Source organism: Hemitrygon akajei, chromosome 17 (assembly GCF_048418815.1).
Source record: "Hemitrygon akajei chromosome 17, sHemAka1.3, whole genome shotgun sequence".
In the NCBI taxonomy this organism is placed as follows: Eukaryota; Metazoa; Chordata; class Chondrichthyes; order Myliobatiformes; family Dasyatidae; genus Hemitrygon; species Hemitrygon akajei.
This window is the reverse complement of record NC_133140.1, coordinates 20,013,303-20,029,440: the sequence shown is the minus strand read 5'-3', so window position 1 is coordinate 20,029,440 and position 16,138 is coordinate 20,013,303. Positions and strand designations below refer to the sequence as shown.

Here is a 16,138-nt window from a genome sequence, read left to right as displayed (position 1 = left end):
TTTTTAGTAGTCAATATGACAACATGAAAATTTTCTGTTTTTCCTCGGGTTGATTTGAAATTATAGAATCTGTTATCAGTTGTTCTTTACATCCTTCCATGCCCTTACAGCATCCTTTCTTCTCTTCTGTTAGTATATTGTGGTTAAGTGAGGGGTGATTAGTTGCAAGATGCATGATGTTACAATTTTAAAAATAGCTTGTAAACCAGTAATAGGATGATATTTTGATGGGTCATTGTGATTTCTCTTTCAGGCAAGAGATAATGCTTACCTTCTGTTAAAAATTCAGGCACTTTTTTGTGATATTTAAGAAAATTATTGATATGTATTAATAGATACGGATGAAGATAAGTAAATATTTTATACCAATAATTATGAATAATATCACTGCTGGTACATTTTCAGTTGAGGGTATTTTTTATATAACTTTTTTTTAGCATATCCATTGTAACTTCGGGTGTTTTTATGTCTTCAATTGGTCGAGTGTGTTCTTTGTCCTCCCTAATCTAGCTTGCTTGCTTGATTGTGCCAGATATTAGGCCAAAAGTTCATCAACTCGACGGGAGTAGCATCTTCATTATTCTCCTGTGTATCATTGTTGTGGTCTTTAAGTTGGTTTCTTTCTCGCTCTTGTGCAACTTAATGGTTTATTTGCTTAGCATGTCTATAGGGATTAAGTTATTGCATTATCACTATGTTGATTAGCTATTCATTGTGCATTTACTTGCATGATTGTGTATTTTGCTAAATAAAGTGAAAGGGCATTGCTTTTTATGCCTACAATGACGTATTTTGTTTCAGCTGCCCCTAAAATAGAGAACAGATGCTGACCATTGCACCGCCCAGTCTGGGTACAGATGCGCCTAGGTTTCTTTCTGTTTTAGTCCACAGGTGGTATTTTATTCCCTACCTGCAGAAAGCCCCTCATGGGTTATTATTTTTTTTCTTCATGTACTTGCAGTTTTTTGTCTTTTGCACATTGATTGTTTTTCCATCCTATTGGGGACGGTCTTTCATTAACCATATAACCATATAACAATCACAGCACGGAAACAGGCCATTTCGGCCCTCCTAGTCCGTGCCGAACTCTTAATCTCACCTAGTCCCACCTACCCGCACTCAGCCCATAACCCTCCACTCCTTTCCTATCCATATACCTATCCAATTTTACCTTAAATGACACAACTGAACTGGCCTCTACTACTTCTACAGGAAGCTCATTCCACACAGCTATCACTCTCTGAGTAAAGAAATACCCCCTCGTGTTTCCCTTAAACTTTTGCCCCCTAACTCTCAAATCATGTCCTCTCGTTTGAATCTCCCCTACTCTCAATGGAAACAGCCTATTCACGTCAACTCTATCTATCCCTCTCAACATTTTAAATACCTCGATCAAATCCCCCCTCAACCTTCTACGCTCCAATGAATAGAGACCTAACTTGTTCAACCTTTCTCTGTAACTTAAGTGCTGAAACCCAGGTAACATCCTAGTAAATCGTCTCTGCACTCTCTCTAATTTACTGATATCTTTCCTATAATTCGGTGACCAGAACTGTACACAATTGATTCTATTGTGTTTATTGTGTACAGTTCTGGTCACCAAATTATAGGAAAGATGTCAACAAAATAGAGAGAGTACAGAGACGATTTACTAGAATGTTACCTGGGTTTCAGCACCTAAGTTACAGAGAAAGGTTGAACGTTAGGTCTTTATTCTTTGGAGAGTAGAAGGTTGAGGGGGGCTTGATAGAGGTATTTAAAATTATGAGGGGGATAGATAGAGTTGACGTGGATAGGTTTTTTCCATTGAGAGTAGGGGAGATTCAAACAAGAGGATATGAGTTGAGAGTTAAGGGGCAAAAATTTAGGGATAACACGAGGGGGAATTTCTTTACTCAGAGAGTGGTAGCTGTGTGGAACGAGCTTCCAGTAGAAGTGGTAGAGGCAGGTTCGGTATTGTCATTTAAAGTAAAATTGGATAGGTATATGGACAGGAAAGGAATGGATGGTTATGGGCTGAGTGCAGGTCAGTGGGACTAGGTGAGAGTAAGCGTTCGGCATGGACTAGAAGGGCCGAGATGGCCTGTTTCCGTGCTGTAATTGTTATATGGTTATATTGTATGTACTGTGAATGCTTGCAGAGTTGTATATGGTGACATATATGTACTTTGATAATAGACTTACTTTGCACTTTCTGCTGGGATATGCAGGTTGGTAGTTTAATTGGCCTTTGTGTGTGCAGGTGAGTGCAGAATTTGGAAGGACGATGTAAAGACGGGAAAATAAAATGGAAGTAGTGTAGGATTAGAGTAATCAGGAATTATTGTGCTGCAGGTCCTGTTTCCATACTATATGAATATGATTCTGTAATTGAGAATACTTGCCTCAGGTGTGCTTTTATACACTGAGTGGCCACTTCATTAGAGTGAAGAAGTTCCCCTCAAGGGAGTGAAGCGGAAAGGCTTGCACTTTTACTTCCCTCAGCTGTGGGATAAAATCATGGGTGCGGATTTAAAACAATTTTTGGAAGTACGAAAGTGGGGAAGAAAATGTTTTGAGTCCAAATGGTGATGATGGTTTAGGCTGTGGCAGCAGAGACCCTCGTCATATTTAAGAAGTTTGTGATGTGTTCTTGTAAACTGGTGACTTGTAGGACTGTGGATCCTGTGCTGGAAGGGAGATTAGGCTGCTGGCATTTTACTGACTGCTACAGAGCAGGCACAGTGGGTGCTTCCTGTGTTGTAAAGTTTAAATGAGTTCTGTCGGTGAGTGCCTGCCATTACTGAACAGCTGGCATTTCATGGGGCTCGTGTGATGTGAGTGGGAGGTCCGATGAATAATGATTGAGCGTGTGATGAGGTCCATGGATTGTAAAAGACTGTAGCTGGGTAAATAGGGTGGCTGTATCATGTGGATTTCTGTGTAAGGTAGTGACATCATTACTGAGACATGAGCCTTCAGTGACCTTGACCAAGCACGTGAAAGTTTTCTCGCAGCCCTGCATCCATGCTCTTCGGCTTTTCTCCATTGGTTAATCTCTCCCTTCAGGTGCTGTTTAACAGTTTACATTGCTTGTTAACCCCTTTAGTACCGTTGTTAGCTTTTCCCTCTTCCTTCATTAAGTAAACTGCACTTTGTGGAAAATTGAGGCAGTGCACTTATAGTGAGTTTGTCACAATGATAGAAACAATAAGCACGACGTTCCTGATAACAGCTAAAGCTTTCTGATTATTACAGTGTGGAAGCTCTGGGAGAGAGTACACACATGAAAGGAAAGTGCACAGTAAAATGTGAATTAACAGGGTTGAATGAGCATTGACATGCAGGTCCGGCCCGGCTTGTGAATACGAGTGAGCACTTTGGAGAGTGGTGCTGTGGTTTTGTCAGCTGCTGCAAGGCTGTCGGCATCTCCTGCAACGTCGGAATTCGATACAGTGGCACATTTCCGATCTGCCAACTGTTCAGGCTACAGACAGTTCGAGGGAACAGAACTCTGTTATAACGTGGGGATGTAAGACCGTTGGGAGGGTTGTAAAAGAAAGTCTGTAGTCTGCATTAGTCAGGAATTGAAATGTGCTAGTTTGAATTTCATTACCTCTTCTTTATTTTCATTCTACAGTGTACAATGCAGCTGAACAACTTTTTCATCTCAACTTTCGAGGGCTTTCTTTCTCCTTTCAACTAGATTCCTGGAAAGAAGCTCCAAAATTTGAGGTGAGAAGATGAGTTCCAAGCGATAGGGAGCAATGACTTTGCTTCTGTTTGGACAGCAGTGGACAACTTCAACTTGTGTGCGTCTGATGCTTATTGGTGTTTAGAATTATATGTGGCAATCTCTTTGAGACAGGCAAGGTTCTGAGAGGGATAAGTGCTAAGATACTAATCCTGCAGACAGAGTCCAGAATGAAAGAGCAGCTTGAATAGCTGCAAGGCCGATACAGAAGATCAATCTTAATGTAATTTTGTTTTTGTTAAAGATTGAAAATTATATAGTTCGACCTGAAACCAGGGTTTTGAAGCTAAGTAAAGTTAAGTAAAAAGGCTTCAGGTGTGAGTTAGCTCTGATAGGTTGTTTCTATTAATGGAATTAATATATAGATTGTAACAAATAAATATCCTTTTAAGGTACCAAGGGGAAGAAAGCTGTTTCAGCTTAACTATTGATGAGTTAAACGTAGTATTAAAGAAAGAGATGAAGAGTTTTGTCAAAAAAGTAATTGCCGTAAGGATTAAACAAAATTTGTAATCCAGTGAGAAAACAGACTGAGAAAGCTTCTGTCAATATGGAAAAAAGGAAAAGATTCTTTAACCTAATGCGGGTCATTGAAAGACAGGAGCAAGGGATATTATACTGGTGAAGGATATTAAGCAATATTATACTGGTGAAGGATATTAAACCTTATTGAATTTTTTGAAGTAGTTACGAGGAATGTTGACGAGGGTAAGGCAGTGGATGTAGTCTATATGGACTTCAGCAAGGCCTTTGACAAAGTTCCACATGGAAGGTTAGTTAAGAAGGTTCAGTCGTTAGGTATTAATGCTGGAGTAATAAAATGGATTCAACAGTGGCTAGATGGGAGATGCCAGAGAGTAGTGGTGGATAATTGTTTATCGGGATGGAGGCCGGTGACTAGCGGGGTGCCTCAGGGATCTGTTTTGGGCCCAATGTTGTTTGTAATATACATAAATGATCTGGATGATGGGGTGGTAAATTGGATTAGTAAGTATGCTGATGATACTAAGGTAGGAGGTGTTGTGGATAATGAGGTGGGTTTTCAAAGCTTGCAGGGAGATTTATGCCGGTTAGAAGAATGGGCTGAACGTTGGCAGATGGAGTTTAATGCTGAGAAGTGTGAGGTTCTACTTTTTGGCAGGAATAATCCAAATAGAACATACAGGGTAAATGGTAGGGCATTGAGGAATGCAGTGGAACAGAGAGATCTAGGAATAACAGTGCATAGTTCCCTGAAGGTGGAGTCTCATGTAGATAGGGTGGTGAAGAAGGCTTTTGGAACGCTGGCCTTTATAAATCAGAGCATTGAGTACAGAAGTTGGGATGTAATGTTAAAATTGTACAAGGCATTGGTAAGGCCAAATTTGGAATATTGTGTACAGTTCTGGTCACCGAATTATAGGAAAGATATCAATAAATTAGAGAGAGTGCAGAGACGATTTACTAGGATGTTACCTGGGTTTCAGCACTTAAGTTACAGAGAAAGGTTGAACAAGTTAGGTCTCTATTCATTGGAGCGTAGAAGGTTGAGGGGGGATTTGATCGAGGTATTTAAAATGTTGAGAGGGATAGATAGAGTTGACGTGAATAGGCTGTTTCCATTGAGAGTAGGGGAGATTCAAACGAGAGGACATGATTTGAGAGTTAGGGGGCAAAAGTTTAAGGGAAACACGAGGGGGTATTTCTTTACTCAGAGAGTGATAGCTGTGTGGAATGAGCTTCCTGTAGAAGTAGTAGAGGCCAGTTCAGTTGTGTCATTTAAGGTAAAATTGGATAGGTATATGGATAGGAAAGGAGTGGAGGGTTATGGGCTGAGTGCGGGTAGGTGGGACTAGGTGAGATTAAGAGTTCGGCACGGACTAGGAGGGCCGGAATGGCCTGTTTCCGTGCTGTGATTGTTATATGGTTATATGGTTAAATACAGTGGATTCCGGTTGACTAGGAAACATCAGGACCAGTACATTTTGGCCCAGTTAAGCGACTGCCACAATTAGCTGAAGTATCATGGAAATAGTTAAAAAGATATAAAAAAGACAAAGTGCATTTTAACTAAGTAACAATTTAAGTATTTAAATGAAATACAGAACAAGTGAGAACACTCTAAATACTACTACAATAATATAAAACTGTGCATTAGTTCCTAATAATTGGCCAGCTGGCAGTGCAATGGCTTCTGGAGCAAAGGCTCCCGAATTCAAATCCAAGTTGGGCTACCCCTGAGCATGCTTTCCATCCGTGCTGGGTTGAGCGTCAAGCTAGCCACTCGGCCTCGTAAAAAAAACAAGGGTCGAGTCATGAACGTTCATATCGTGACCCAATTAATCCGAAAGGAGACCAATCCTGACACCACACGCCAGACAAGAATGGCTGACTGGTGCAACACGCAAAAAAAAATAGAAGATATCGACTGAGGATTTTGTTGAGTGTACACTGCGAAGTTCTTTTGATTGAGTGTAAATGAACAAAATCTGTGCAGACACCTAGTGTAGAAAATGGACTGCCTTTGTACAATGCTGTGAATAATTGCATCCTCCAAATCTCTATTTTTATTGTACCATTCAAGATGATTGTCGATGCCTTCAAATTCTTCAGTGGTCCTAATTTGTTGGAAGTAATGAAATCATTTCATTTTCACTCCCGGCCATTTCTGACATCTCCAAGCCTGAATTCTTGAAACTGCAGTAATTGTCTTACTGCTTATTTCTCGCCAACTATCAGTGACAAAAATCACGGATTTTTGAACACAAGCAAATGCACCTGACACTGTTTAAACACCATCTGAAATAACCATGGTCTTATGAGCACACAAGTGCACGCGCCTGATGCTAGTTAAAATCTATTTAGCAACAGTCTCCTGCCCAGTTAAGCAGCATGGTGTCCAAAACAAATGAAGGGAACCCCGGCTGTTTCCTTGACTAGTTTTTGTTCTTTGAAGAGATGTCCCAGGTAATCAATAGCCCAGTTAACTAAAAATTCACTAAGTTTAGTGCCTATCTTCAGAGAAAAAGCATGGGAAACCTAGAAATAATGGAGAGAGTTGGATCAAGATTGAATGAGCAACTGAAGAGACGTTTAAGAAAGTCTTAGCTCGGCACATGGATGATGGAAAACTGGAGGCCATGTAGAAGGAAGGGTTACATCGATCTTAGAGCAGGTTAAAAGGTCGGTGCAACATCATTGGCAGAAGGGTCTGTACTGTGCTGAAATGTTCTATGTATGTGACTGAAAAAAATTAGTGTCAATTGAAATAGTGTTGGAGAAGTAAATGGAACCAGAAGGCATTGTGGAATCTGTGTAGTGGGAGGTGTGGATTGGAAGTGGATGGAAATTGATTTGCATGAAATGGGGATGTATGGATACATTACTAGAATGATGTTCTGCTTCTCTCTTTATCCATGATTTGTCCTTGCTGATGACTATAGATGTTTAACATTCTGTGTTTCTGCAGCCGAAATTTGCTCATGGGCTGGCCTCCCTGCAGATTCCTCATGGTGCGACTGTGAAACGCATGTATATTTACACTGCAAACAGTCTACAGGACACAAAGTAAGAAAACTGCCAGGCAGAAGTTGCCATGTAACTTTTTTTCCTCCAGATTGGCTTAGCTTCTACTGACCATCCCAATGTTCACTGACAAGAAGAGTATTAGAGATGAATTTAGTAATTGTCAAAATGTTTTTGGCTCAGTCATTTGCCTTTTTATTATTCAGCAGTATACAAGTAATATCAGGGATTTTTCTGTAGAGGAGCTCACTTTGAGGTTGTACTGTGCCTGCAGAAATCTAACTGAGCACTTTGGCTCTGAGTCACAGTGCGGCAGTACAAATTCTGCCTCAGGTGTACAGCCACAGTGCTACATTTTACACAGGGTCCCCAAATAGACCCCAGCCACATGCTAGGATCCTGTCTCAGAAAAGTCCCTTGCAATGTAATTTATTGTCTGGGCCTCAACCTGACTCAATGATCACTCAATTACCATATCAACTCCCTAACCACCTCTCCCAAATCAGAACCCCAATTCTTAACTCTCGCCCCCAAGCCCTGCTCAAACATTGCACCCAGGTCATACCAGTATCTACCTGAGATGGCCACGTTAACAAAGACAAGTAGGCGAAAGCCTTTTAGTAATATCCAAATGGATGGGCACCTCATGCTGCAGAATTTGCAACTGAATTAAAGCTAGTGAGGAGAAATTTACATCTTTAACATAAATACTCAAAACTGATGGCAGTTGTGTGATCCAGATTGCTTTAGAAACCTGAATTGTATGTGCTGGCTGGGTGCTCCTTTAATTGGCACTGTCCTTGCAGTGTGTCTTATGACAGTCCCACAGCTACAAGACAGCAATTAAAACTAGCCTTGGTAGATCCTAGATGCTTGGATTGCACTTTGATGAGTCTTGCCAGTAAAACATTACATGCCAATTAAGAGCAAGGTTTGTAATGCTGAATGCTCGCTATTGACACTAATATTCATTAAAACTGGTCCCTGGGCAGCATGGTCTACTAAAAGCAAAATGATGGAACTGTACAGTATCAATACCATCTGAAGAGAATTATTTATTTATCAGTGTAGTTTCCTGAAATGCCTGCCCAGTGAGCATATCAATCTGGCTTTTCTAGAGCTCCCATGATGCCACTGAGTTGTTTCTATGGTAACATCTATGCAGAGACTGTTGAAGTTCTGAGAGATCCAATGGGACCCCTTGGCCTCCAACTGCGACTACTAACAGCAGGTAAGATTAAAGTTAATTTCCTCTCTTTTGGAGTAATAAACCATTTCAGTGAAAGATGCATATAATACAGATTTACTCTGCTTAGTGCATTATATTTAGAAATTACTCCCCGTGTATGTATGTATGTATGTTGAAACACAGGGTTGTAAATTCATATCATTTTAATACAAACCAGAATGGCACAGGATGATAGTGAGAGCAGTGGTGTCAATCACTACACTTATCTATACTGCTTTAGAATCAGAATTTGGTAATGTAGACATTACTATTCACTAAAGACATGTCATGAAATTCAATGCTTTGTGGCATCAGTACTGTGCAACATGTATATTAAAAAAGTGACTTCTTGATAAACTTTGGAGCTTGGTTCTTGTAAAATCAGAAGTATCTAGCCTGTGTGTTAACCTCGATTCACATTTGAATTTTAACTCACACATAAAGAGAGTGAGTGACCAGTGTAGCGTTTCTACTCTTAAGAAATATTGCAACGGTAAGTCTGTTTCTGTCACGTAATGATGCTAAAAATGTTGATTAGTACTGAGGGAACGTGGTGTTGAATGGTGAGCTGTAATCAATAAACAGCGGTCTGACGTGGGTATTACTGTTGTCCAGGTGGTCCAAGGCTGAGCTGACAGCCAGTGATACAGATCTGTGATAGTAGACAAATCATGGATGTTGTCTTAAATGGATGGTATCTACCTGATAAATGGTTATTCAACTGGCTGCAATAGAGTAAAAATTGTAAGTTAGTGGCTGAAGATCAATTATCAATCTTGTGTCTAGTTATTTTCAGGGTTAGGATAAGGGTCTTACATGACTTGGGAATCAGCTTGGTTCAGTTAATAACAATCAATCAGATGTTTGAGATCTGAGCTCTGGTGCCAAACTTGAGTGCTTAGTATTGCAAACACCAGGAAATCTGCAGCTGCTGGAAATTCCTGACGAAGGGTCTCGGCCCGAAACGTCAACAGTGCTTCTCCCTATAGATGCTGCCTGGCCTGCTGTGTTCCACCAGCATTTTGTGTGTGGTGATTGGCTTCGGTGAAGTACTAAAGGAGCATCATATTCTGAGAGCTGTCATCCTTTGAAGATTTCCTTGCTCTTCATGGGCTTGTTTTGCTATTTACACAATACCATCCTTTACCTACTCACAGATTAGTTTCCCATCATTCCATGTTGGAATGAAATGTTGGCATAAAAAAGCCATTTGAAAGCTTGGTTAATAAATGATTCTATTAATGGGCCAACTGCTATTGTTTTGTGAAATTAGTATACAAATTCCCCTGGAAAGACAATTTTTTACAACGTGGCTCCAAATTGAAATTGAACCTTTTAAAAAAACTGCATACATTGAAAAGTTGAATTACAGCAGAATGTACTGGAAATACTCAGCAGGCCAGGCAGCATCTGTGGAGAGAAAGGCAGAGTTAATGTTTCAGGTTAATAAACCCTCATCAGGACAGCAAAAGTGAGGAAACAAGTATGTTTCCAGTTGCAAAGTGTTGGGGGGTGGGGAGAGAGAGAAGGAGAGAGGGAGCTTTGGTAAACACAAGTGCTACAGAACCATCTGCTTAATGGGTAAATGGTGATTGCAGCAAAAAGAACATGTAGGATGCAGAATGTAGCAGTTACTGGGAACCTAAAACAGAAAACAATGCTTAAACACCTAGAATATCAGGCAGCACCTGCGGAGAGAGGAAAAATTGAGCTAAAAATCAAAATGAGGTTTAATAGCACCAGCATATGTCATGAAATTTGTTAACTTAGTGGCAGCAGTACAAAGCAATACATGATATTATGGAAAAAATAAGTAAATCAATTTCAGTAAATACATGTATTAGTTAAATTAAAATGGTGCAAAAACAGAAATAATATATAAAACAGTGAGGTAGTGTTCATGGGTTCAATGTCCATTTACAAATCAGATGGCAGAAGGGAAGAAGCTGTTCCAGAATCACTGAGTCTGTGCCTTCAGGCTTCTGTACCTCCTTCCTGACAGTAACCATGAGAAGAGGGCATGTGCTGGGTGATGGGGGTGGCTTAATATTGGACGCCGTCTTTCTGAGGTACTGCTCCTTGAAGGTGTCTTGGATACCGTGGTGATATCACGTGTCAGAACGTGATTGTACTGAGTTCTGAGCATGCGCAGAAATCTGAGAAAGATCTAGAAACACAGAGAAGCATGGTATTGTAAGACACGTGTGGTTTTGTTGCTGTTGTAAATAAAAGTTCTAGTTCTATTCTTCCAGAATATGTTCCGTTATTAGAAACCCACTGTACGTATTAATATAAAGAACACAAGTCGGTCTGAAAGAATAATACGTTTCCAAATACAGGAGAATCAGAAGATAATTGAAGAAAAAAAAGAGTTCAAACTGTTTTGGTGCTTGCTAACAGTTTTACAAATGGAAGGACTGCAACTGCCACTGTCACTTCAATTGACTGGGAACGTAGCTGAGAGCTGGAGAAAATTTAAACAACGTTTTGAAATTTATTTATCGGCGATCAGAGCAGATAAAAAACTGGAAAAAAACGAAAGCTGCGATTCTACTCCACGTAATAGGTGACGATGCAATTGAGGTATATAACCATTTTACTTTCGAAAACGGAGATAATTTGAATCTAAAAGTGATAATGGACAAATTTGAAGCATTTTGCATACCAAAGTGAAATGTGACTAATGAGAGGTACACCGCAGTAAAGCATGCGAGTTTGCAGAACTCACAGACTCTCTCATTGAAGACAGAATTGTTTGCGGCATTCTGGATAATGGTCTGAGAGAAAAACTGTTAAGAAAACAAGGCTTAGATTTGAGAAAAGTTTTGATGCTTTGCAAAGCTTCGGAAACTGTGACATCACAGGCTAGGGAGCTTTTTATTGAAAACTGCAACGTATACGCTGTGAATAAGCGCGAACATATTAGAAAAAATAATAAAACAACAACAAAACCAACATTAAAAGAGAGCATTTCAAATTGCATACTCATGAAGAAATTATGTCACAGTTTGCTAACGCAAAGTACTTTAGTAAATTAGATGCATCCTCTGGATTCTGGCAACTTAAACTAGATGAACTGAGTTCAGAATTGTATACCTTTAACAATCCTTTTGCCAGATACTGTTTTCCTCGGCTTCCGTTTGTGCTCATATGAGCACATTGAGGGCGTGGATACTTCCATGGACGATATTATTGTTTGGGGACCATCTAAAAAAAGAGCATGGCGCTGGACTCAGACAAGTCTTAGAGGCAACACGCAAGGCAAACCTGAAGTTGAATAAAGACAAATGTCAGCTAGGAGTGACTGAACTTACCTTTGTGGGTGATATCATCAGCAGGGTGTGCATCCTGATCCAATGAAGGTTTCTGCTATTGAGAACATGTAATGTTCAATGTAAAAAGAATGTTCAGAGGTTTATGGGAATGGTCAACTACATGGGAAAATTCATACCCAATCTTTCGGAACACCTTGCTCCATTGAGGCAGCTAACAGAAAAGAGAAACAAATGGAGCTGGAATCATGAATAGGAGAAGGCATGGCAAAATCTCAAGAAAGTGCTCACTGAAGAACCTGTGTTGAAATTCTATGATGCTGAGAGACCCATCAAAACCTCATGTGATGCATCAAGCAGGCTAGAGGCAGTATTACTCCAGAAACATGATAAGGAATGGCTACCAGTAGCATATGCATCTCGTTCATGATCTGATCCAGAAACAAGGTCATCGGTTTTTTTCCAGACATGGTGTACCTGATGAAGACAATGGTCCACAATTCAATGGTGAATGCACGAGACATTTTGCTCAGGAATGGGGCTTTGTTCATACAACATCTAGTCCATTTTCCCTCAGTCCAGTGGATTAGTTGAGAAGTCGGTAGGAATTATCAAAAAACTGATGCACAAAGCAAAAGATAGTAGAGGTAATTTTTATAAAGCTTTGTTAGCCTATCGCAGTACTCCACTTGAATGTGGATTTTCACCTGCTCAGCTCTTGATGGGACATCGTTTGAGATCCAATCTGCCAATAGATGTGAGCCTACTGAGAACAGAGGGAGTGAACAAGTGAAAAGATGGAAAGATGAACACAAAGCAAAGCAGAAAACATACTTTGACAGACGTTCTCGTCCATTACCTGAACTGCACCAAGGAGATGAAGTAAGGATACAAGACAAAATGAACACATGGGCACAGAAAGCTACAGAACTTGAAGAAGTACAACCCAGATCATACATGGTCCAAACATACATACATGAAACAGAGTTAAGAAGAAATTGCAAAGACCTCAAGAAAGAGCCAACTTCAGAGTTTCAGTTAACTGATGCAGACTAGACAAAACATGGAAATAACAACGAAACACAAGAACTGTGTGAACCACTTAGAAGGTCTACTCGTGTTCGTAAACCCCCCAGAGAGACTGATAGAAACATGTTAAATTATGTATTTGCTCTGGTCAATGTTGCTAATTGTTTTTCTTTTTAAGTGAAGGAAGATGTGGTGATATCACGTGTCAGAACATGATTGGACAGAGTTCTGAGCATGTGCAGAAATCTGAGAAAGATCTAGAAACAGAGAAGCATGCTGCTGTAAGACACGTGTGGTTTTGTTGCTGTTGTAAATAAAAGTTCTAGTTCTATTCTTCCAGAATATGTTTCGTTATTAGAAACCCACGGTACGTATTAATATAAAGAACACAACAGATACTATGGAGCCTAGTATCCAAGATGGAGCTGACTAATTTTACAACTTCCTGTAGCTTTCGATCCTGTGCAGTAGCCCCCCGCCCCATACCACACAGTGATGAAGCCTGTCAGAATACTCTCTCCACAGTATATCTGTAGAAGTTTTTGAGTGTCTTGGGTGACAAACCAAATCTCCTCAGACTCCTAATGAAATATAACCACTGTCTTGGCTTCGTTATAGTTGCATCAATATGTTAGGACCAGGTTAGATCCTCAAAGATCCTGACACCCAGGAACTTGAAACTGCTCACTCTCTCTCCACTGCTGATCCCTTGTCTTCCTCTTCTTTGGTCTTACTGACATTGAGTGCAAGGTTGTTACTGCGATGCCACTCAATTAGCTGGTATATGTTGATCCTGTACGCCCATCTGAGATTCTACCAACAATGGTTGTATCATCAGCCAATTTTTGAGCTACTCCTAGCCACACAGACATGGATATAAAGAGGGTAGAGCAGTGGCTAAGCACACATCCCAGAAGTGCATTGATCATCAGCGAGGAGGAGATATTATCAACAATCTGCACAGATTGTGGTCTTCCGGTTAGGAAGTCGAGGATCCAATTGCAGAGAGAGGTACGGAGGCCCAGGTTCTGTAGCTTATCATTTGGGACTGTGGAAATGATGTTGTTCGATGCTAACTATAGTCAACGAACAGCATCCTGGCATAGGTGTTGGTGTTGTCCAGGTGATCTATGGCTGCATGAAGAGCCAGTGAGATTACATCTGCCGTAGAGCTGTTGTGGTGATAGGAAAATTGCAGTGGGTCCAGGTCCTTGCTGAGGCAGAAGTTGACTCTAGCCATGACCAACCTTTCAAAGCAATTCATCACTGTAGATGTGAGTGCGACTGGACGATAGTCATTAAGGCAGCTCACACAGCTCTTCTTGGGCACTGGTGTAATTATTCCCCTTTTGAAGCAGGTGGGAATTTCTGACCATAGCAGTGAGAGATTGAAAATGTCTTTGAATGCTCCCATCAGTTTGTTAGCACAAGTTTTCAGAGCCTTACCAGGTACTCCATCAAGGCCCGCTGCCTTGTGAGGGTTCACCCTTCTGAAAGACAGCCTGACAATGGCCTCTGAGACAGAGATCACAGGGTCACTGGATGCAGCAGGGATCTTCACAGTTGTAGTTATATTCTCTCTTTCAAGCAGACATAGAAGATGTTGAGCTCGTCTGATAAAGAAGCATCACTGTCATTCATAATGTTGGGTTTTGCTTTGTAGGAAGTAATGTCTTGCAAACCCTGCCATAGTTGGCGTGTATCTGATGTCACCTACAACTTCGCTCAAGGTTGTTTCTTAGCTCTTGAAATAGCCCTCCGCAAGTCATGCCTGGTTTTCTGGTACAGACTTGGGTCACCAGCCTTGAATGCCACAGATCTAGCCTTCAGCAGGCGACGAATCTCCTGGTTCATCCATGGCTTTTGGTGGGAATGTACAGCAAGTTTTTGTAGGCACACACTCATTCACACAGGTTTCACTGTAGTTGGTAACAACTAAGGTGGGTGACCTTGGGGTGGATGGTCAATTCTAACACAAATAGGAAAATCTGACTATCCTAAATTGTTGAATTCATCATTGAGTCCCAAGGGTTGCATAGTGCCTAGATAGAAGATGAGGTGGAATTCTGTTGTCATTAACTGGACTCTGAACTCATGCTCTCAATCCTCAATTATACTTTACTTACGCTCAAGGAGTCACTGTTCTGAAGTCAGAAAAGAAAAATAATATAACCATATAACAATTACAGCAGGGAAACAGGCCATCTCAGCCCTTCTAGTCCGTGCTGAATGCTTATTCTCACCTAGTCCCACCAATCTGCACTCAGCCCATAACTCTTCATTCCTTTCCTGTCCATATACTTATCCAATTTTTTTTAAATGACAATATCGAACCTGCCTCTACCACTTCTACTGGAAGCTGACTCCACACAGCTACCACTCTCTGAGTAAAGAAGTTCCCCCTTGTGTTACCCCTAAACTTTTGCCCCTTAACTCTCAACTCATGTCCTCTTGTTTGAATCTCCCCTACTCTCAATGGAAAAAGCCTATCCACGTCAACTCTATCTATACCCCTCAAAATTTTAAATACCTCTATCAAGTCCCCCCTCAACCTTCTACGCTCCAAAGAATAAAGGCCTAACTTGTTCAACCTTTCTCTGTAACTTAGGTGCTGAAACCCAGGTAACATTCTAGTAAATCTCCTCTGTACTCTCTCTATTTTGTTGACATCTTTCCTATCATTCGGTGACCAGAACTGTACACAATACTCCAAATTTGGCCTCACCAATGCCTTGTATAATTTTAACATTGCATCCCAACTCCTATACTCAATGCTCTGATTTATAAAGGCCAGCATACCAAAAGCTTTCTTCACCACCCTATCCACATGAGATTCCACCTTCAGGGAACTATGCACCATTATTCTTATATAGAATTGACTAACAGTTATAGATTGGTAAACTGTATGTTTGAAATTTTTACTTTCACCATTCACAATGGAGGTGTTAAAGTCAATAGAAACTACAAACTAACAACCAAGGATATTTTAAAGCTAGTAAAGTAATTGTTTCTTCAAAGACCTTTCTTGCCTGAGCTGTCTGCATTCTGTTTGCAATGTATCCTTGTCTGGATGTAACCCTTGCCTTACCACAGCTTCCTCAGTTCCATGAGCTTGTGTTGCTAAAAAAAAAATCAAGGCATGTTGCCTAGGTATGTTTGAATAGTTTCAGCCGGTCTTTAGAGGGAAAGTTTCTATTATTCTTTCTGTAATAATTCACAAATCCATAGTGACTTTTGAACTGAAGTGGCTAATATTTAGAATTTCTCTAGAAGTGTAGCCTTGGGTCCCCCTGCTGGTTCAGGTGAGTAACTATTGTGTGGGGTCTCGTGTATGTTTACGTATTACCAGTCCACGCTGAAATATGCTGTCCT

General features: G+C 40.6%; 1 protein-coding gene across 3 annotated transcripts in view; it reads left to right on the top strand.

The window, feature by feature from the left end:
* phaf1 (phagosome assembly factor 1) overlaps positions 1–16,138 on the top strand; it is a 120,530-nt gene that overhangs the window by 83,768 nt on the left and 20,624 nt on the right. For all 3 annotated transcript variants that reach the window (XM_073069765.1, XM_073069764.1, XM_073069766.1), the window contains 3 exons: positions 3,620–3,714; positions 7,182–7,279; positions 8,356–8,468. In XM_073069765.1, the coding sequence (XP_072925866.1) occupies positions 3,620–3,714; positions 7,182–7,279; positions 8,356–8,468 (306 nt within the window). The remainder of the gene's footprint in view (positions 1–3,619; positions 3,715–7,181; positions 7,280–8,355; positions 8,469–16,138) is intronic.